The 22,883-nt window shown below is 47.5% G+C and overlaps 1 protein-coding gene across 1 annotated transcript in view; it reads left to right on the forward strand.

Annotated features, from left to right (window-relative positions):
* OCRL (OCRL inositol polyphosphate-5-phosphatase) overlaps positions 1 to 22,656 on the forward strand; it is a 35,646-nt gene extending 12,990 nt beyond the window's left edge. Inside the window, 18 exon segments of the mRNA XM_070952169.1 lie at positions 2,727 to 2,847; positions 2,930 to 3,097; positions 4,792 to 4,893; positions 6,772 to 6,886; positions 6,994 to 7,110; positions 7,863 to 8,050; positions 10,497 to 10,608; positions 10,808 to 10,917; positions 11,234 to 11,369; positions 13,165 to 13,275; positions 14,117 to 14,282; positions 14,408 to 14,643; positions 15,122 to 15,145; positions 18,148 to 18,264; positions 19,051 to 19,135; positions 20,687 to 20,814; positions 21,596 to 21,707; positions 21,806 to 22,656. Of these exon segments, the coding sequence (XP_070808270.1) occupies positions 2,727 to 2,847; positions 2,930 to 3,097; positions 4,792 to 4,893; positions 6,772 to 6,886; positions 6,994 to 7,110; positions 7,863 to 8,050; positions 10,497 to 10,608; positions 10,808 to 10,917; positions 11,234 to 11,369; positions 13,165 to 13,275; positions 14,117 to 14,282; positions 14,408 to 14,643; positions 15,122 to 15,145; positions 18,148 to 18,264; positions 19,051 to 19,135; positions 20,687 to 20,814; positions 21,596 to 21,707; positions 21,806 to 21,930 (2,273 nt within the window). The 3' untranslated portion in view covers positions 21,931 to 22,656.
* Positions 22,657 to 22,883: the final 227 nt, after the last annotated feature.

The raw sequence follows: 22,883 nt of genomic DNA on the forward strand, positions 1-22,883 counted from the left end.
ATCACCCATCTCCTCCCACTTATGACTGTATGACTGTATCCTTGTTGCTGTATCCTTACGATTTATATTGACTGTTTTCTAATAGGATTTGATTGCTTATTTGTTCCCTATGACTATCGTTAAGTGTTGTACCTTGTGATTCTTGACGAATGTATCTTTTCTTTTATGTACACCGAGAGCATAGGCACCAAAGACAAATTCCTTGTGTGTCCAATCACACTTGGCCAATAAAGAATTCTATTCTATTCTATGTTTTGAATGCAGAAATTTATTTGTTTTTATTTATTTATTTTGTCAAGCATGTATTAGAGAACAGATATAGGTATAAACATGGTTATTAATACATGAAATGGATATGAATAAAGGGGGACATTAGGACAGGGACGGTAGGCACACTGGTGCGCTTATGCACGCCCCTTATAGACCTCTTAGGAATGGGGTAAGGTCAACAGTAGACAGTCTAAGGTTAAAGTTTTGGGGGTTTGGGGAAGAAACCACAGAGTCAGGTAGTGCATTCCAGGCATTGACCACTCTGTTGCTGAAGTCGTATTTTCTGCAATCGAGTTTGGAGCAGTTTACCTTGAATTTGTATCTATTGTATGTTTGTGTATTGTTGTGGAAGAGAGGTGGCCTTGTGTTTCCAGAGCCTCCTTGGAACAGTCCGAGAGTCAACTCCCAGAATTCCCCCCATTATCAAGGGCATGCTGAGAATTCTGGGAGTGGAAATTGAAGTCTTGAAAAATCTGGGCCGCACCCAGAAGGAAGTTATCAGATGACAGTGGTGCTGGAATAGGGGAATAGGAAATCACCTTTATAAAATGATGACAGTTTATAAAGATTACTAAGTGCAAATAGAAATAACACGTTATTTCCCCATAGCAAGGAAGATAAAGCAGGAATGGTTAATTTTTAAAAAAATGTTTTTTATTAATAGTACAAAATTAAAAAACATTGGACATAGATATGACATCACTGGTTCCAAGTGATCTTCCGTCACTTTGCAATACTCATATAAACATATAGTTTATTAACTAATTATTTAGTTAATAATTTTCCCTTATTTATATATATTTATTCCTCTCTAAACATACATTTATCTATAATAACATCTATATTTTTATTCTAACACTGTACATTTGTCTTGGCTGCCCTCTTGTTATCTATCCAATCATAAAATTGTTCCCAGATTTTGTAGTACTTAGTTTCGCTTTTATCCTTGAGTTCCAAAGTGAGTCTCTCCATTTCTGCGCAGTTAAAGATTTTCAGTAATATTTCCTCTTCAGTTGGAATACCTTTCTCTTTCCATTTTTGAGCGAAGGCTATCAGTGCTGCTGTGAGTATATGCAGTAATAAATAGTTTGTATCTTTCTTATATTTTCTTTCTATAATTCCCAATAAGAAAAATTCTGGTTTGACTTCTATATTTGTTGACAAAATTTCTTCCAGCCAATTATTGATTAAATTCCAATATTTTTGCCCCTTTGGGCATTCCCACCACATGTGGTAGTAATTCCCAACGGTCTCTCCACACTTCCAGCATATTGAGGATTTCGCAGGAATGGTTAACTTGATTACTTGATTTAAAGAGGAAAATACGTTCTTATTTGGATATCACTTCTGGAATTTGTGCTTGCTTGTGAAGGAAAAAAAAAATGAAACTTTGATCTTGATTATGTTGATTAGAAAGATTTGGTGTATAGAAATGGCTAGTTATATATTAATGTGTAAAAGCAAAAAATTGAGGCTGGAGCGTGTTTATCTTGGACTGAGCTAGGAAGAGTTGGAAGTCAATGCCTCCTTTTCTTTTCTTTCTTTTTTCTCTTCCCCCTTGTATCTCACACCCCCTTTTCTCGTTCCCTTTCCCTCCCTTAATTTCTTTTTTTCTTTCTTTTTTTGTATTTTATATTTTATATAATAAAATAAATTTAGAAACAAACTCTTAAGGAACTCTTAAGTGTTAAATTCTTAAGAAACTCTTAAGTGTGGTCTTTGTAAGACCACACCTAGAGTACTGCATCCAGTTTTGGTCACCACACTATAAAAAAGATGTTGAGACGCTAGAAAAAGTGCAAAGAAGAGCAACCTCTGATTTATTTATTTATTTATTCAATTTCTATTCCACCCTTCTCCCGAAGGACTCAGGGCGGTGAACAGTTAAAATAACATACATATAAAATGTGAATATAAAATGAGTAAGATTAAGATTAAGATTATGATTAAGGGACCGGAAACTAAAACATACGAAGAACGATTACAGGAACTGGGCATGGCTAGTCTAATGAAGAGAAGGATTAGGGGAGACATGATAGCAGTGTTGCAATATTTGAGGGGCTGCCACAGGGAAGAGGGGGTCAATCTATTTTCCAAAGCACCCAAAGGCCAGACAAGGAATAATGGATGGGAACTGATCAAGGAGAGATTCAACCTGGAAACGAGGAGGAACTTTCTGACAGTGAGAACAATCAACCCATGGAACAGAAGTTGCCTTCAGAAGTTATGGGAGCTTCATCACTGGAGGCTTTCAAGACTGCCATTTGTCAGAAATGGTGTAGGGTCTCCTGCTTAGGCGGGGGGTTGGGACTAGTTGACCTAACAAGGTCCCTTCCAACTCTGTTAATCCGTTACCTTCGTTAGCCTTATTTCTTCCATTCTGTTGTTGAATTTCCTGGAAGCCTTCTGAAGGCCAATTTGAAAGTTTTGGGTTTTTTTCCCCCTTTTGTCTTCAGGCCTTCTGGGGTTCGAGGATAATTTCAGCGCCATCAGCCTGGAGAAGAAAAGGAACTTGCAGAACCAGCAGATGAGTGCCCGCCGAGAGCCCCCACCCCCACCCCAGCCTCCCAGCCGGTCGTAAGTCAGTCTCAAGAGATGGGCGTCCTGGGTTGAATTGCAGAGGCCAGCTTTGACTCCACGCCTCGTCTCCTTCCTTTAGATACCCCCGCGAGAAGGAGAGCACCAACAAGGACCCTCCCAAAGGCAGCAACACCATGCGCACCTTCTTCGCGCCGTCCACCCAGACGCAATCCGGGCAGAGGGAAGGGCTCATCAAGCATTTCGTCCTTAAGCGGGAGAAAGAATACGTCAACATCCGGAACTTCAGGTGAGGGCTGTGCAAAGAGACCTCGGAGGTTTACCTTAAGAGAAATGGGCCTCTTCGGCTTCCAACGTTGCCGGTCTGTTTCTAAGAAAAGATGGGAGGGTGGGAGCATGACTGAGACACAAACACTCCCCCACCCACCCAAGAAGCTTAATTCAGATAACAGATTAACAGAGCCAGAAGGGATCTTGTAGGTCATCTAGTCCAACCCCACCTCCCACCCTTGCAGGAGACCCTATACCCATGATGGCAAACCTATGGCACCGCCTGCCACAGCTGGCACATAGCGCCGTCTTTGCAGTCACGCGAGCTGACCCGCAGCTCAGCTCCACCACGCATGCACGCGCGCCTCCCGCCAGCCAGCTGATTTTTAGGGTGCTGGGGGGCGGGGCGCCCATGCCAGGGGTGGGTTCTACTTACCTTTACTACCGGTTTGCAATGGGGCCGCGTGCTCTTCTGCGCAAGCGCAGAAGCGTTTTGATGACGTCGGGGTCAGTGGGCGGAGCCTCCTGCCGGTTTTACTACCTATAAAACCGGTGCGAACCGGGGGCAACCTACGACTGGCCCACGCATGCACACATCACACACACGTGCATTCATGTGCATCTCCCGCATGCACGGGGAGCTGGGGGAAATGCAGGGGGTGCGGCACGCCCCCCCCCCCACAGCCCGTTTTTGGGCCCAGGAGGCTGCAGGGAGGCTTGCTAGGCAAAAACGGGGGGCCGTGGGGAGCGTGGGGGGTCGTGCACGCATGCGGGGGGGAGGCGCATTGCATTATGGGTGCCGGCACACATGCGTTTTTGGCACACGACGAGAAAAAGGTTCGCCATCACTGCCCTACACCACTTCTGACAGATGGCAGTCCATTCTCTTCTTGAAAGCTCCCAGTGATAAAGTTCCCACAACTTTTAATTCCTAGGCCTGGAGTCTTTGGCAGATAAATACAGTCCTCGATTTACGACCGCAATGACGCCCCAAATATTCTGTTGTTAAGCGAGAAATTTGATAAGTGAGTTTTGCCGCATTTTATGGCCGTTCTTGCCCCAGTTGTTAAGCGAATCACTGCCCTTGATAAGGTTACTAACCTGGTTGTTAAGTGAATCCGGCATCCCCGTTTGACTTTGCTTGTCAGAAGGTCGCAAAAGGGGATCATGTGACCTGTGGGACGCTGAAACAATCATAAGTGTGAACCAGTTGCCAAGCGCCCACATTTTGATCCCATGATCGCGGGGACGCTGCAGAGGTCATAACTGTGAAAAACGGTCCCAAGTCCCTTTTTTCAGTGCCGTTGTAACTTTGAACGGTCACTAAATGAACCGTTGTAAGTCAGAGACTACCTGTACTTTTTGATTGTGTGAGTCCAGAGGTGCCAGCTTCATGTCTGTGATGCTACTAATCAGCGGTGGGTTTCTAGCGGTTTGCTCCTGTTCGGACAAACCGGTAGTGGCGGTGACGGGAGGCTCCGCCCACCCGCCCGGAGGTCATCACGGAGAATCTGCACATGTGCAGAAGCGCTCACGTGTGCGCTCACAGTTCCGAACCGGTAGCGAAGGTAAGTGGAACCCACTACTGCTATTAATCTAGCTTGCCTTTTCGCTTTTGAGGAAACTTCTTTTCATTGCTTTTGGGGTCATGATCTCTGACCTCTAGGGCTTTGCCCTGCCCTCAACCACTCCGCTTCCTTCTCTATGTTGCAGGTTTTTTATAGGGACGTGGAATGTCAACGGACAATCGCCAGACGGGGGTTTGGAGCCTTGGCTGATCTCGGACCCGGAGCCTCCAGACATATACTGCATAGGGTGAGATCCCCAGAGGGACCAGAGCCTTATTAAGACCATTCTCGCTTTCTCTTTTGCCACCACGCCACTGTTGTGACCCAGGCCCAAGTAGTTAGTATTAAACGCAAACCATTCAAAAACCAGACAGACTTTATTAGAACAGCTGAGAATTAACTCATTCTCAGCGTCGTCCAAACTAAATGAAAGCAAATTCTTCAAAACACCATTCCTCAGTTTATCACCGACCTTGGGATAATCAGGCAAACTGCCAAAGGCTTTTCTTGGCGAAAGTTCAGAAGCAGAAGACACTGACAAGAAATGAATACAGTGAAACAAGAAGCAAATCTCTCAACGTTGTTTTCCGGCAAAGAGCCCAAGAGCCGTTGCTGGTCTTTTAAACCTTATGGGAGGGGCCAATCATTTTTTGGCCCTACTCCCGAGTCGTCCTCTTTGCTTTATCTGCTCCTGCCTTCTGGCAGCTCTTCTCATATGTGCACTAGGAACAGGCTCCTCCTGTTCCTCTGCCTCTCTGCTGTCAGCCTCTGGAGGCTACGGAGTCCGCACATCACCCCCCGATGGCCCTGGCCCCTTCTCTGCCTCCGACACAGAGCCCTCATCCGGGCCTTCTCCCAGCCTCCAGGACTGGCCCATGTTCTTCCTCAGCCTCATCGCTGTCCGACTCCGCTGCCAGCTCCGCAGGCTGCTGGCAGACCACAACAGCCAGTTCTGTTTCTGGTTTCTTGTTCCTTGTTTTGTTTCTTTTTTAACCGAGACTTTATTCGCTCCACTTCTGTTCATAGGAATCATTAGCTTTAAATTTGGCACAGAGAGAAAAATAATTCCCGGGATTTTGTCCTAGCGTTCTTAAATGTTAACCCAGAAGCAAAAGGTTGGTAAGAGGCCGCTTACCTCTGGGAGGGAAGGGGAGGGGAGGCAAAGGGGAAGGGAAGCAATAACCAGGTTTATAAACATTCAATATATTGTCTTGAGCTCCCTGGGGAAAGGATGGGTGGATGGATGGACAGATAGACAGTATTAGACTAACGTGACTGCAATAAGGATTCTTCTTCAAAGAACAGTAGCAACAGCAGCAACTAGCTTTGGAGGTGACTGCATCAATAACAATAGCACTTAGACTTACCTACCGCTTTACAGCCCTCTCTAAGCGGTTTACAGAGTCAGCCTATTGCCCTCTAACAATCTGGGTCCTCATTTTACCCCCCCCTCGGAAGGATGGAAGGTTGAGCCAATTTTGAGCCTGGTGAGATTCGAACTCCTGGCAGTGGGCAGAGTCAGCCTGCAATAATGCATTCTAACCACTGCACCACCAGGGCTCCTAATAGCAATAGCACTTAGACTTATATACCTCCTCATAGTGCTTTTACAGCCCTCTCTGAGCAATTTACCGAGCCAGCCTATTGCCCTCAACAATCTGGGTTCTCATTTGACCGACCTCGGAAGGATGGAAGGCTGAGTCAACCTTGAGCCGGTCAAGATCGAACTGCTGGCGGTGGGGAGAATTAGCCTGCAACGCTGCATTTTAACCACTGGGAGGGGAGGGAAGGGAAGGAAGGAAAGGAAGGGAAGGAAGGAAGGAAAGTAGCAATAGCATTTAGACTTATATACTGCTTCACAGTGCTTTACAGCCCTTTCTAAGCAATTTACAGAGCCAGCCTATTGTCTCCAACAATCTAGGTCCTCATTTTACCCACCTCGGAAGAATAGAAAGCTGAGCCAACTTTGAGCCGGTTAGGATCGAACTGCTGGCAGTGGGGATGCAGAGTTAGCCTGCAACACTGCATTCTAACCACTGTGCCACCAAGCTGAGGATGGCTGATGATAAGCTGACTGTCGGAGTTTTGAGGCCATGCTCAGCATCTGCTGAATTCTCCCCTCCAGGTTCCAGGAGCTGGACCTGAGCACAGAAGCCTTCTTCTACTTCGACTCCAACAAAGAGCAAGAGTGGCTGGCGGCCGTGGAGAAGGCTTTGCACCACAAAGCCAAGTACAGGAAAGTAAGTCCCAATTCCCTCATCCCGTTGCAAGCAGGCCGGAGGAGCTCCCTAGAATCAGGGCCGGTATGGAGAGCAGGACAGCCATTCTAAGATCTCCAATCTTGCAGGTGCAGCTGGTGCGCCTGGTTGGCATGATGTTGCTGATCTTCGCCAGGAAGGAGCAGATCGACTCCATCAAAGATGTGGTGGCAGAAACGGTTGGCACCGGGATCATGGGCAAGATGGTAAGTGGCGCCCCCCGCCCCCCCGGCGTCGGGATCCCCAGGTTGTCTCCTCGTCGCCCTCCAACCAGACACTGTTCTGTCCCCCCTCCTCACACAGGCAAACGTAATACCAAGCACACCTGCCAGTATTTTATTAGGTAAACAGATTAGAATACTTGGCAGACCAAGGTTTTGGCAGCAAACTGCCGAATGCCTGCCAAGACCGTTTTCACTCCCAAAAAGCAGGAGAGGCCTTATCTGCAGTCCGTTTCCAGAGCGACAAATTATCCACAAGAGATTAGTCCAAAATATATCTGAGCCGAAGTGCAGGATTCACGATGTGATTCTTTAGAGTTTAAACGTTTGTCCGTCACAAAGCCTGCCGAGCAATCATGCCCCCTTTTATCCCTTGTGGGGCGTGGCTCAGTGACTCAGCTCAATCCATGGTCCTCCCGTGCTTCTTCCTTTGCTGCGCACACTTCTCCCTCCGACGCTGCCTGGGATCAAGCCAAGATTCATCAGTATCACTCTCTATCAATGAGTGCTCCAAAATGCCTTCCTCCTGGCACATCCCAGGCTGTTCCTCCTGGCCTTTGGATGGAACCTGAGGCATTGCCAGAGAGGAAGGTCCTGGAGAGGGAGGCCTTGTCAGTTCCTCCCCATCACCTTCTGAGTCCTCTTCCTCTGTTAGGACAGGCTCGGAAGTCGGGGTCACAACAGACACTTTCCTTCTGCTCTTCCTTCTTTCCTTCCTTCTGTCCGGCTTCCTGCAGGGCAACAAGGGTGGTGTGGCCGTCAGATTCGTCTTCCACAATACCAGCTTCTGCATCGTCAACTCCCACCTGGCTGCCCACGTGGAGAACTTTGAGCAGCGCAATCAAGACTATAAGGACATCTGCGCCCGCATGAGCTTCCAGGTTCCTGACCAGAATCTGCCTCAGCTGACCATCATGAAACACGAGTGCGTCCGAAGAGTGGGACACGGGTGACGGGGAGAGAGGTTCATTATTGATTTTGTTAAAGGAAGGCAGAAAGGAATACGTTTGGCTCAGTGAAGTAAACACAATCATTGAAGCCCAAGCCATGAGTGGTGCGATGGCCTAGAGGTGGAGTTCTCACCTCACCATCAGGAGGCTGAGAGTTCGATCCTAGGTAGAGGCAGATATTTCTCTCTCTGGGCACGATGAGAATATATCTGCCGAACAAAACTCCACATTGGCAACAGGAAGGGCATCCGGCCAGTAAACACTCAGCTCCACTAAGTTGCCCCGACTCCACCCCGCAAGGGGATTATGGGGTCATTAAAAGAAGATGAGGATTGAAGCCCAAGCTATCAAGAAAGAATTCGTGGCCACAGAGAAGTTGGGTCATATCTGTGGCATGCTTAAATAAATTATGAATAGGCGTTTTTTGGATTAGATACCATAATACGTGATATGATATCTGGGTTTTTTGTTTGCTTGTTTGTTTTTTTTTAATTCTGGTGAGCACCATTTGGAGAAATGAACGGATTCTTCTCTTCCTCTTTGCTCTGGTGAGGTTTCAAGTAGAGCATCTTTATCCAAGGACACCTACTTAGGACGGGACAGTAAGGGAAGCAGTAATAAAACCATGCTATCACCGCTAATAAATAATACTAAAGGTAAAGGTTCCCCTCGCACAATATGTGCTAGTTGTTCCTGACTCTAGGGGGCAGTGCTCATCTCCGTTTCAAAGCTGAAGAGCCAGCGCTGTCCGAAGACGTCTCCATGGTCATGTGGCCGGCATGACTAAACGCCAAAGGCGCACGGAACGCCTTCCCACCAAAGGTGGTCCCTATTTTCCTACTTGCATTTTTTCACGTCCTTTCGAATAGCTAGGTTAGCAGAAGCTGGGACAAGTAACGGGAACTCACCCCATTACGCGGCACTAGGGATTCAAACCGCTGAACTGCCGACCTTTCAATCGACAAGCTCAGTGTCTTAGCCACTGAGCCACCATGTCCCTAATAAATAATAGTAATACATCCTAATTTATTTTTTGAGTGTTACTACAGAGATTTAACTTTTACCGCAGACCATTCTCAGACTGGGACAGATCAGAACTACAATTCTGAAAGGAATTAAGACATCCGAACCATATAATAAGGGCACCAGGTTTATAGATGGTCTCATAGAGGGGTGGGTTCTACTTACTTTTACTACCGGTTCTCAAAGGGGCGGCGCGCTCGCTTCGGTCTCCCACGCACACTCTCTTCTGCGCATGCGCAGAAGCTTCCTGATGACATCCGGTTCAGTGGGCGGAGCCTCCCGCCGGTTTGACCGAACTGGGGGCAACCCACCACTAGATTCTCATAGAAGGAGAGTTTCAGGGGACCTTCAAAAAAAGATCTTTTCTTAGCACAGGAATTATTACGATGTGCATCAGAGGAACTCTGCCAGAAAGTTGCATATTTCCAAATGCAAAATATGGGTCGGTGCCATGAAAATGAGCGTTTTGCTCATTTTCCGACTCAGGTAGCAGAAGATATCCAGGGGGAAGGAGCATCTTTGAAGATATGTATCAGTGAGTTAGGGCCGGTAGTTTTTGCAGATCTTCTGGTCCAAAACCACAAAGAGTTTTAAAGATTCTCGGAATGACGTTTGGAAAGAGATCAGGTTCAGTGTAATGTTACCACTCTATTATCTGCTTGTAACTCTCCTCTACTTTCCATTAAAAAAGCTCAGCTGTTCTCCTCCATGCTGGCCAGTGAGACAGGTAGTCCTTGACTTAACGACCACATTTGAGCCGCAAAATTTATGTGGCTCCGTGAAACATTTGTTAAGCGAGTTTGCCACAGTTTACAATTTTTCTTGCCTCAGTTGTTAAGGAAGTCACATGGTTGTTAAATGAATCCAGCTTCCCTATTGACTGCTGCTTGCAAAAGGGGAATCACATTGATTTATTGTTGATTTATTGATTTTGATTTATATGCCGCCCTTCTCCAGAGACTCAGGGCGGCTTACAATGCGTTAAGCAATAGCCTTCATATTTTTGTATATTTATACAAAGTCAGCTCATTGCCCCCACAAACTGGGTCCTCATTTCACCTACCTTAGAAAGGATGGAAGGCTGAGTCAACCTTGAGCCTTGGAGAGATTCGAACCAGCAGTAATTGCAGGCAGCTGTGTTAATAACAGGGTGCTTAGACCACTGTACTATCAAGGCTCTTCTGACCCCGGGACAGCTGCGACGGTCATAAATGTGAGTTACCAAGCATCTGAATGTTGATCTTGTGACCATGGGGACGCTGCAGTGGTCGTAAGTGTGAAAAAACAGTCTTAGGTCTCTTTTTTTCAGCGCCCGTTGTAACTCTGGTCGCTAAGCGAACTGTTGTAAGTGGAGGACTGCCTGTTAATAGTTCCTCTGCTCTTTCTCGTATCCTTCAGCGTTGTCATCTGGCTGGGAGATCTGAACTACAGGCTTTGCCTCCCGGATTCCAATGATGTAAAAAGTCTAATCACTAAAAACGAGCTTCAGAAACTGCTCACCTTTGACCAGGTAAGAAGGGAAAGGAGGGAGCAAATTGTCATAGACCCACCACAACATGTTTCCTGCCTTTTGAATAAGGATGATTGACCCCACACAACACACCCCGAAAGTCATGTGACAGGCAGTCTTAAGTTTTTCGCGGCCCTCCCTGTCAATACTAGATGGTCTGAGTGAGGTCAGCTGACTGATTGTTGCCTTTTGCCTGCAGCTGAATATTCAGCGTACCCAAAAAGCAGCTTTTGCCGATTTCACAGAAGGCGAAATCAAGTTCATCCCCACGTACAAATATGACTCTAAAACAGATCGCTGGGATTCCAGGTAAGAATCTCGCTCCAATAGTTCAATCCAGGTAAGAATCTCGCCCCAATAGTTCAGTCCAGGTAAGAATCTCGCCCCAATAGTTCAGTCCAGGTAAGAATCTCGCCCCAATAGTTAGTTTCCACCCACCTAACCTGCCTGGGACTCGATGGTCTTGCAAAAAAGGTTTTGTTGTTGTTAAATGAGAGGATAGTTCCCATAGAAGGATGGATCTCAGGAATTGAAATTTGTTTGGTGCAGAGATCACGGAAGGTAATGTGGTGAGCATCCTGCAGGCTTCCAGAATATCCCTGATATTGATCCTATCTCCTTCCAGCGGAAAATGCCGTGTGCCAGCTTGGTGTGACCGGATTCTCTGGAGAGGAGGCAACATCAGCCAGCTCCAGTACCGCAGCCACATGGAACTAAAAACAAGCGACCACAAGCCCGTCAGCTCCCTCTTCCTCATAGGGGTAATTCCGTTCAGTCACTCAGTTTCTGATGTGTGGTCCCTGCTTGAAGCTGGTTGTATTATGGGGAGTTGTGGCCTGTCGGCCGCCGGTCCCACCAGCCTCAGAATCAGATGGGGAGGCGGCGTGGGAGGCGGGGCCAGCATCAAGGCAATCTGAGAGCTCCCGGGGGGAAGAGGGAATGCAGCTGTCAGAGATAGAGGCAGAGGCAGAGGCAGAGCCTGGGCCGTCCGTCAGCCCTCAGATGGAGAGTCAACAGCTCCCATGTCTGGAGGTGGCTGATGAGGAAGAGGAGGAACAGCTGGGTCCAGTGCCTGTCGCACGGATGCACAGAAGGCAGAGGAGAGGAGAGCAGTGGAAATCTATGGGCCGGTCCTTGGGACAGAAGAGCCACCGCTGCTAACGAAGCCCCACCTTAGCTCTGGGAATAAAAGGCAGGGGGCGGAAACGAATAGGTGTGGCAGACAACTATTCATCTCCCTGCCGGTCCGCTAACTGATATCCCGCACTTCCGAATCCTGTCTGAAAATTATCAGAATTCTTCTTGGAATCTGCAGTACCTTCCGAGCATGTGTGTGTGCTTGTGTCTCTGCTGCTGGAAGAAAGCAAGCGCACCTTCCAGGACTTCTTTTGCAAGTGTGGGGAGAGAGAGAGAGAGAGAGAGAGAGAGAGAGAGAGACTCCTGGTGCGTTGGAGTCATTTCAGAGGGAAAGAGAGCGAGCGGCACTTTCCACAGGCACTTAGGGACTTTGTTAGCCTGCTGTGAGAAAGAAAGAGAGAGAGAGAGAGACTCTGGGCCGGGGCTGCTGGCACTCTTAATAAAGGGAATGTTTCGTTAGAGGGCTTGTCGTGTTTGGGAGCCGGGTCAAAACATAGAGTTAGCAAAGCCTCCCTGGAATAGCACTTAGTACTTAGATTTATATACCACTTCACAGTGATCTACAGCCCTCTCTAAGCAGTTTTTAGAGTCTGCCTATTGTCCACAACAATCTGGGTCCTCATTTTACTAACCTCAGAAAGATGGAAGGCTGAGTCAGCCTTGAGCCGGTCAGGATTGAACTGCTGGCTGTGGGCAGAGGAAGGAAGGGAAGGGAAGGGAAGGGAAGGGAAGGGAAGGGAAGGGAAGGGAAGGGAAGGGAAGGGAAGGGAAGGGAAGGGAAGGGAAGAACTAAAGTACAGGTAGCTATAGCACTTAGACTTATATACTGCTTCACAGTGCTTTACAGCCCTCTCTAAGCGATTTACAGAGTCCGCCTATTGCCCCCCAGCAATCTGGGTCCTCATTTTACTAACCTCAGAAAGATGGAAGGCTGAGTCAACCTTGAACCGGTCAGGATCGAACTGCTGGCAGTGGGCAGAATTATCCTGCAATACTGCATTCTAACCACTGGGAAGGAAGGAAGGAAAGTAGCTGTAGCATTTAGACTTATATACCGCTTCACAGTGCTTTACAGCCCACTCTAAGCGATTTACAGAGTCCGCCTATTGCCCCTAACAATCTGGGTCCTCATTTTACCCACCTCGGAAGGATGGAAGGCTGAGTCAACCTTGAGCCTGCTGAGATTCGAACTGCCAAATTGCAGGCAGCCAGCAGAAGTAGCCTGCAGTACTGCACTCTAACCACTGCGTCACCGAGCTCGGAAACAACCTCGTTTCTTTTCTACAAGGCCAGGCTGGAGAACTGCTGGATCCACTCCAGAAACTCTGGGAGGTTGGCCAGAGCTCGGTCAAGTAAGGTGTGTGTCCGCTCATTTTGAAGCCCTTTCTTCAAATAACGCAATCTTGGTTTTTCCCAAAGGTGAAAGTCGTAGATGACCGACGGTACCGGAAAGTATTTGAGGACATTGTTCGGATGATGGACAGGATGGAGAATGACTTCCTTCCATCGGTGGAGCTGAGCAGGAGGGAGGTAAGGGAGAACTTCCTCAAGAGGGAAGTTCTTCTGCCAAGGGAAATCCCCATCTTGGGTATCTTCCAGATGTATTGGACTTCAACTCCCATAAAACACTAACATGCGTGACCTTGGGAATTGAGTCAAGCACATCTGCAGGAAACATCTGCCCCAAGGAGAACCTCCTCCAATAAGACCCAAATTCTTCAGAGGAAGGCAAATTCCTGAAGTGCTTGTGTGAACCAAATACCGTATTTTTCAGAGTATAAGATGCTCCGAACTATATGATGCACCTACCTTTTTGGGGGAGGAAAACAAGGGGAAAAAAATCTGCCTCTGCCTCCCAGCAATTTGCCTCCTTGCAGCAAACAGTCTGCTTTAGTTTCATTTTCATTTTCAGCACAGCCTGGTTAGCACAAGGAAAAAAAAATCTGCCTCCCAGCAATTTGCCTCCTTGCAGCAAACAGCAGAGGCCCACGCGGCAATAGGCAATGGCAATCCTTGCAGCCTGAAACAGCTGAGAGTCGGGAGGCCGACAATCAGCTGCTTGTGCTAATCAGGATGTGCTGAAACTGAAGCGGGCTGTTTGCTGCAAGGAAGTAAATTGCTGGGAGGCAGAGGCCAAAAGGTGGGGGCCGGCGGGTTACATTCGGTGTATAAGACGCACCCAAATTTTCACCCTCTTGGGGGGGGGGGGAAGTGTGTCTTATATTCCAAAAAATACAGTATATCCTTCTTGTGTAAACTTAAAATAGAAGCCAATTCTGGTGATCGGAGCGGGTTTCCCTTTTCTGCTGAAAAATACTCAGGTGTTCTGTTGTTGTTGTTGTTTTTTTTTTCTTCTACTTCGTGCCCACAGTTCTCTTTTGAGAATGTAAAGTTCCGGCAACTGCAGAAGGAAAAATTCCAGATCACCAACAATGGCCAAGTCCCCTGCCACTTCTCCTTTATCCCCAAGCTCAACGACACGCAATACTGCAAACCATGGCTCCGTGCCGAACCCTACGAAGGCTATTTAGAGCCAAGTGAGTCTTGAGAAATACGTTCGAATTTTTTTTCTCCTCCCTCCCCCATGCCTCTTCATGGTGGAGCCAAGTGCCACCTTCAAGATTCGGTCTTGAAGCTTTCACGGGTCTTCTCCCCATCCCAGACGAGACTCTGGACATCTCCTTGGACGTCTACGTCAGCAAGGACGCGGTGACCCTTCTCAATTCTGGGGAGGACAAGATCGAGGAGATCCTGGTCCTTCACCTCGACCGGGGCAAGGATTACTTCCTCACCATCAGCGGCAACTACCTGGCCAGCTGCTTCGGGACCTCCTTGGAAGCCCTGTGCCGGATGAGGCAGCCCATCCGCGAAGTCCCCGTCACCAAGCTCATCGACCTGGTAGGAAGCTGAGGGGGGGAGGGGGAGCCTCCTGGGATGCTGGATGGTAGCTGAACCCGACGGAGCATCTCCGTTTTCTCGCCCCGCCTGCCTGAATCTCCTCCGTCCATTCATCCCTGCCAGCGCGGAGGGGACTTCATCCCTCCCGACCGGCATCTTGCAGCTTTGCGTTCGCTTTCCTGTTGCGCTGTCCAAATCCTGCCCTCCCGGGTTCCTCCTCATTGAATCAACAGATCTCCTGTTTCCATCTGCCCTTTAACCCCAGCTTCCCTTTCCCCCACGCTGCTCGCTTTTTTATCGCGTGCATTTTCCCACCATCTGGCTTCTGACTTCCCTATAGATGGTGGGTTCCTTTCTCTGCCTTGGACTCGTGCCAGTTAACACATTTTGTGTCTTTCCTTTTTTTTTTTTTTTCCTTTCCTTTTTTGTCTTCTTTTTTTTTCCTTTTCGCCTCTTGCCTCCTCAATTGTGCTCTCAGGGAGAGGACAGCTGCCTTGAAAAGGTAATGGGGCTGCAAAGCCTTCACAGTTCTCTCAGTAGGTGTGGGGAAACACAGCACAGGGGGCACTGACTGGTGAGAAATGCAGAATATTTCACTGAAGGTGGAAGCAATCCGAGGCTGAATTATGGCATGGGGAACGCACAGCTTGGTGGTGGCGTCTGCGAAGAAGATTGGAATTGCACCTGTAGTCCTCGACATACGACCCCAGTTGAGCCCAAAATTTCTGTCGCTAAGCGAGACATTGTCCCATTTTACGACCTTTCCACAGTTTTGTTAAGCGATGCACCGCAGATGTTAAGGTTAAGTAAACACGGCTGTTCAGTGAATCTGGCTTTCCCATTGACTCTGCTTGTCAGATGGCCACAAAAGGGGGATCACACGACCCCGGGGCACTGCAACCGTCATAAATATGAGTCAGTTACCAAGGGTCTGAATTTTGACCATGGGGGACACTGCAGTGGTCGAAAATGTGAGAAATGGTCATAAGTCATTTTTTTCCCCAGTGTTGTTGTATCTTTGAATGGTCATTAAAAGAACTGTTGTGTAAGTCGAGGACTAACTGTAATAGATGCACAAGGGATCTATTAATACAAATGCCAAAAGGGATATGTGTTAGTGATGTGATATGGTGGTTGTTTTTTTGGGTTTTTTTTTATGAAAGTCAGTTTTAAACTACAGTAGTGGCCAAAATTGTGGAAACATTTTGGGAAAAATGTATTTTCTAAAACTAACTAATAACACCCTTTTTTTTTTGGAGTGGTACCATAAAATGATATATGAATGGAAAGATAATTTAATCAAGAATGCAATGCAATAACTTTGATGAATGATTTGCTATTAGAATAGCAGTTACACTATAAAGAAGAAAAGTGAAACACATAGAAAAAACGAGATAAACGAAAATTATCACCATGTCAGTTAATACTTAGTTGGGTAACCTTTAGCATGAATTACGGCCTTACAAGATCTTCCCATGGAGTGAACCAAGTCTTTTAGTTCTGAAGCTATTATAATGTGAAACCAAGATTGAAGGATTATTCTATTAACTGGGTTTTATTGCTGGGTCGCTTCTGACTAACAAGTTTCTTTAGTCAGCTCCATAGATTTTCAATTGGGTGAAGGTCTGGGCTATTCCCAGGCCATTCCAGCAGTGGAATAGGATTATCTTGAAACTTCAAAAAAAAAAAAAAAAAGATGGTGTTATTAGCCATTAAAAATACACCTTTCCTAATTTTGGCCACTACTGTAAATCAGAATTCAGAGCTTCCAGACCACAGGAAGTCGCAATTCTACTGTGGTTTGGTCTCACCTTGATTTCTAAGTCCACTCCTGGGTTTTTATAAGAATCCAGATAAATTGGAACCAAATTGAAAGAATGTAGTGAAGATGATTAGTGGCTAGAAAGGGAAGAGCGAGAGATTGCGACAACTGGCCACGTTGAACCATAACTATTTCTCAAATCAGATGTCCTACAGAATAAAGTGATGCTAGCTGCGAAGTCCCAATGGCTTAGAAGGTTGATGGCCATCTGCAAAGGAGGCTTGGTTGAGGAGACATCTAGACTTAATGGCCCCAAATGGTCCTTCCAATTCAGTGGTTTTAGCAGAGGGGAGGGCAATTATCTTGATTACGCCCTACCTGGAAGGGGTATAATCAATGACATTGATGGGTATAATCAGTTGAGTATTGATGGCCATAATCAACCGTTGGGCTTAACGAAAGCAAAGTAGGGTTCCTGCATTGCCCATCCTTGCTCTAATCTAATGAGTCATTCAGAAATTTCTATCGGATTTATTTATTTATTTATTTATTATTTGTATTTCTATGCCGCCCAACTCTCCAAGGACTCTGGGCGGATTGGAAGGCAAATATCGGCAAAAGCCAGAATAGAGAAATTGATGTCCTTCTTGCTCTCTGTTTCCTCTTCTCACAGCAGTCTCCGTGTTGTCTACCGTATTTTTTGGACTATAAGACACATCTGACTACAAGACATACCTAAATTTAGAAGAGAAAAATAGCAAAAAAAAGTTTTTGGCCTACTTTTTTCAGGCTTTTTTTCAACCCTTTTCCAGTCTTTTTTCCGGCCTGTTTCCGGGGCTTTTTTCGGACCATTTTTTAGGCTTTTTGGGGCCATTTTTTTTTGTAAAAACGGGCCAAAAAAAGCCCTGAAAATGGGCCAAAAAAAGCCTCAAAAACAGGCCCCGAAAATGGGCCGAAAAAAGCCTCAGAAACAGGCCCAAAAAGCCCCGAAAACAGGCTGAACAAAGCCTCAAAAACAGGCCCCAAAAAGCCCCCCAAACAGGCCGGAACAGCCTCCCAAACAGGCCAAAAGAAGCCTCAAAAAAAGGCAGAAAAAAGCCTTGAAAATGTGCCAAAAAAAGCCCAAAAACGGGGCATACGGAGGCCAAAAAATGGCTGGTGGGTGGGCGGGGCTTCAGCGATATTTGGTCTATAAGAAGCACAGACATTTTCGCCCCCTTTTGGGAGACAAAAAAGTACGCCTTATAGTCCGAAGAATACGGTATTTTGCTCATAACAGGGTGACATTTGTAAAACAACCAAGAGAAAAATTTTCTGAAGTCCAAAACCATTTTAGATGAATTTTTAAAAAATGAAAGGAACCCTTCTCTGTTTATTGTTGAAAGTTCTGGGGAAACCATCTTTGTTCAGCAACGAACTTGTGCTTTTCCTCCCACGATCCACTGCGGATTATTTCAGGCCTTCCATTTTAGCAGGCCAGTTTTGGATGGGAGAAAGGATCATCCTTGTGTCACTGCTAAAAAAAGAACGATTCTCTCTCGATCGTCTGCCGTTCCACTGAGCCCAGTCTAGACCGAGAAGAGAACCTACATTTTTGAAATAGCGGAGGTGGCTTTTATGCGTACTCTCAGGGATGCTGCAAAGCAAAGATGCCGTTGATGGACCTTTCAGTGGGGAGACATAAAATAAGCCCCTCCAAGTATTCAGAGGTTCTGATGCCAATTCATTCGCTTTTCAATCAGGAGAAGTCCCTTCTGAAGATGATGCCTCAGGATGAAGACGCTAATGATCGACCTTTGCACATACCCAAGGAGATTTGGCTTCTGGTGGACCACCTCTTCAAGAATGCCTGCCATCAGGTATGCTGGACGGACCATCTCAGCCAGGGGGTCTCCAAACTTGGGAACTTGTAAGACTCGTGGACTTCAACTCCCAGAATTGAACTTCATCTTCTGGGATGTTCTGATCCAGCTCCCCAAACACGACAAACCCTCTGAAGTTAACTCAAAGATTCCTTTAATTAGGAGCACCAGCAGCCCCAGTAAAAAGTTTCTCTCTCACCCCTCCCCCACTGCTGGCACGTGATGGCCCGGTGGGCCTGTTTTTCTCTCCCCCAGGCTTCAGAGCTTTTCTAGGAGTCTGGAGAGGGCAAAAATGGCCTTCCCCACCCCCGGAGGTCCTCTGCAGGCCGAAAACTGCCCGTTTGCCAACTTCCAGTGGAACTGGAAGGCCCGTTTTTTGCTCTCCCCAGACGCCAGAGCCTTTTTAGGCATCTGGCGAAGGCGAAAACGGCCTTCCCCACCCCCAGAGGCTGAAAATGGCCAGTTTGCCAAATTCTGGTGCAACCGGAAGGCCCGTTTTTTGCTCTCCCCAGGCTCCAGAGCCTTTCTAGGAGTTCCAAGAGGACAAAAACGGGCCTTCCCCACTACTCTCTGAGGCCCGCTGGAGGCAGGAAACAGCCTGTTTCCCTACTTCTGCTGGGCCCAGAAAGCCCGAAAACCAGCTGGCAGGCGCACACATCCGGGCCAGAGCTGAGCTCACATGCCCGCCAATATGGGTGGCACACGTGCCATGGGTTTGCCATCATGGTCCTAGCATGTTTCATGAGACCAACACGAGTGTTACATGGGACTTCTCTCTGGCAGGAGGATCTGTTCCAGACCCCCGGCATGCAAGATGAACTGCAGGATATTATTGAATGCCTGGACACCAGCATCCCGGAGTCCATCCGTATCCTTTTCCTGGAGAAGAGGACCAAACAGATAGATTTAGTCTGGATTCCGTTTTTCTCTATCTGATGCCTCAAGTCTCCCTAACCAGAGTACAGATAGTCCTCAAGTTATGACCATATCGGAGCCTGCACATTGTGGTTTTAAGTTGTAGCAGTCATATGTCAGAGTGTTTACAGCATGACTATTATTTTGAGTCCACCCAGGAGCAAAATACAGGACACAGAGGTTTTGTCATAACAAACAGTGGTTTATATACAAGACTTCTATATACAGACATACACGTGGTAGGCACATACCAGGCAAGCAAGCAATCTTCAACTCTACACGGAGAGCTACAATGCAGATCGAACACAACAAGGAGAGAGAGATACACAGCCTCCCTTATATAGACAGCTTCTTAAAGCGGCAATAACCCTGCTGATGATCCTCAATCTTAAAGCGGCAATAACCCTGCTGAGTCATCCTGGTCCACAGCCTTACAGCGGCTGGTCAGCTTTAAATCTGCATTACACTGACATCATAAAATGGATCAGTCTGATTTGATGGTTTTTTGCGGTGATCATTCAGCAAATGTTGCACTTGTATGTGTAAACGATGCGATTGTTTAGCAGGCACATTTTTTCGCCATGGCATGGTTTTGCCTAAAACCGGAAGTAAACTCCCGGTTTTTATCAAAACCATAGTAAAATGCAGACACGTCACCACAGGACACTGAAAACAGCCATAAATGCAGCCATAAATTGCCGAGTGCCCAAAATACAGTCAGATGACCTTGGGGGCAATTTGAGAACTTCAGATCCAGGGCATCAATCCTCTTTTTTCAAGTAGGTCGCAACTTAAAGTCGCTAAGAGGACGGTTGTAAGTTGAGGAATATTTGTTCCCCTAAGCCTGTGGGTTACTGTACTTTTCGGAGTATAAGATGCACTCTTTCCCCTACTAAAAGAGGGTGGAAATGTTGGTGCATCTTATATACCCAATACAGCCATTTTTGGCCTCCCGAAACCCCGCCCCGCGCGTCCCGTTTTCGCCAAAAACAGACCCGTTTTTTGCAAAAATGAGATGCACAGAGGGTTTGGGAGGCCTGTAGAGTGCTCCTGGAGGCTGAGAGGGGAAAAACATGACATGTGGGTGGTTTGGGAGGTCAAAAATGGCCCATTTTTCGCAAAAACGGAGGCATTTTTGCCCTCCCCAGCCCCCAGGAGCACTCTGCAGGCCTCCCAAACACTCTGCGCATCCGGTTTTTGCAAACAACGGATCCATTTTTCGCAAAAACAGGGCGCGCAGAGGGTTTGGGAGGCCTGCAGAGTGCTCCTGGGGGCCGGGGAGGACAAAAATCTTTTTTTTTCTTGTTTACCTCTTCGAAATCTTGGTGTGTCTTATACTCCGGTGCCTTTTATAGTCCGAAAAATACGGGTAGGTTGTGGGCTGCATCTACCTGGTAAAACAGGAGGAGGAAGCAAGAAGGGGAGGGAGGGCTCTGCACCTACTTGGGAGGAGGCAAAGTACAGATGGTGGCGGACATCATCTTCCTTGACGGAGGACCTTCAGCTGGCAGCAATCACTCCGTGGCTGAAGCTTTGCTGATCTTCCTGGAGGCCCTTCCCGAGCCAGTCATCTGCTACGAACTCTACCAGCGCTGCCTTGACTGCTCCCAGGATAGTCGCCTCTGCCGGCAGGTAGGACCCCCAAACGGTTGTTCATCTTGGTTCATCCTGGTCACGTTTCCCACTTTCAGCAGTGGAGGGACCAGGTTTTGGTCCCTGGTTGGCATCAGTATCTCCAGCGAGATCAACCCTTTTCCCGGGTGAGTAGGACATGGCCAGCCGTTCCCTGGCCTCTTTCACTCTTCCCTTGGGTACCAGCATGAACCCTCCAAGGATATGCACAGGGGGTCCCACTGCCTTCTGGATGCTGTAAGCTAGAGACTCAGTATCGAGGGTCAATACCGTTAATACGTCTCCAACATAAGTGCTGTGGTCGTAATTCGTACTCCTCCTTCCTTTATAAGAGTTGTGGTGGCGCAGTGGTTAGAAAGCTGACTCTGCCCACTGCCAGGTGTTCGATCCTGATGGGCTCAAGGTCAACTCAGTGCCTTCCATCAAATGAAGACCCAGATTGTTGTGGACAAAATGCTGACACTTGTAAACCGCTTAGAGAGGGCTGTAAAGCACTGTGAAGCGGTATATAAGTCTTCTGCTATTGCTCTTCCTTCCTCCTTCCCTCCATTCCTTCCTTCTTTCGTGGTTAGAATGCAGTATTGCAGGCTGACTGCCCACTGCCAGGAGTTCGATCCTGACGGGGCTCAAGGTTGACTCAGCCATCCATCCTTCCGAGGTCAGTCAAATGAGGACCCAGATTGTTGAGGGGCAAAATGCTGACACTTGTAAACTGCTCAGAGACTGCCGCCAAATGCTATGGAGCGGCATATGAGTTGCTATCGCTATTGCTTTTTTCCAGGTTATTTGTCAGTTGCCACGCTCACACCGGAACGTCTTCCGCTACGTGATGGCCTTCCTGCGAGAACTTCTGAAGTACTCCGAGAGCAACAACGTCAGTGCCAACATGCTAGGTGAGAACCAACCAGGTGGACGGGTGCCCACTCTTTCCCCCCACCTCCCCTACCCTCCAACCCTTCGTCTCACCCAAACGTTTGCTTCTTCCTCCCAGCCACCCTCTTTGCCAGCCTCCTCCTGCGGCCTCCACCCAACCTGGTGTCCAAGCAGACTTTGCAAGATCGCCAGCGAGCCAACGGTTTCATCCTGGGCTTCCTGCTGGGAGCAGATGACTACTAAGGACCTGGCATGCATGCTGTGAGCCAGTCGAGTGGCCAAGGGAGGAGAGAGAGGAAGGGCCCAGGTGTTTCTGGGTTCCGGGACAGTTATTACAGGGATAAGATGCTTTAATTCCCTGTCCCTAAGTTTCATCTGTGCCGGTCGCTGAAGCAGGAGGTTTCCTGGTGTTTTAGCAGACAGCCCGTTTGCTGATCTTGGCCGGCACGCGGTAACAGTTCCGTCCACTCCCAGTCTAGTACTGTATTTCCTCGCCTTTCGTTCCACCAGTCTTATCCTCTTTAAGTAGCGAAGAGGGCCAGGGCAAGCAAGGTGCGCACCGCAGCCCCGTTTATCTCTCAGCCTGCATTTGTACAATTCAGTTGTCCGTTCTCATCTGTGGCCCTTGCTCACAGCTCTCAGCTGGTCTCCCCGCTGTAGTAGTACCCCTTGTACTTCACAGAACAACACCACACTGCCAAAGCAGAAGCGGGAGGGGGAGGAGAGGGGAAGGTCGGCACAGCAGATCCCTCCTTTCGTGCGAGGTCCACGGGGCAAAACCAGGTGGTTGGGTTCCCCCTTCCCTTGAAGTTTCTGCAACTTTTGTCTTTCCAGTTGTCTGTTTTCAGGTTTCTGTACTTTGTTCACATTCACTCTTTTTCTTTTTCTCTCTCTCTTTCTCTCTCTCTCTTTTTTAACTGTATAATTTATTGGGAAAGTTGTTTCAAAATAAATCTGCACTGTGCAAAAGGCGTCCTGGTATTTGGTGGCAAGGAGAGCGGAGTGGTTGATCTTGTTGTGACCCAGGCCCAAGTAGTTAGTATTAAACGCAAACAGTTCAAAAACAAACAGACTTTATTAGAACAGCAGAGAATTAACTCATTCTCAGCGTCGTCCAAACTAAATGAAAGCAAATTCTTCAAAACACCATTCCTCAGTTTATCACCGACCTTGGTATAATTAGGCAAACTGCCAAA

This window comes from Pituophis catenifer, unplaced genomic scaffold (assembly GCF_029215685.1).
Source record: "Pituophis catenifer annectens isolate HBS135680 unplaced genomic scaffold, rPitCat1.0.hap2 SCAF_11, whole genome shotgun sequence".
NCBI lineage: Eukaryota > Metazoa > Chordata > Lepidosauria > Squamata > Colubridae > Pituophis > Pituophis catenifer.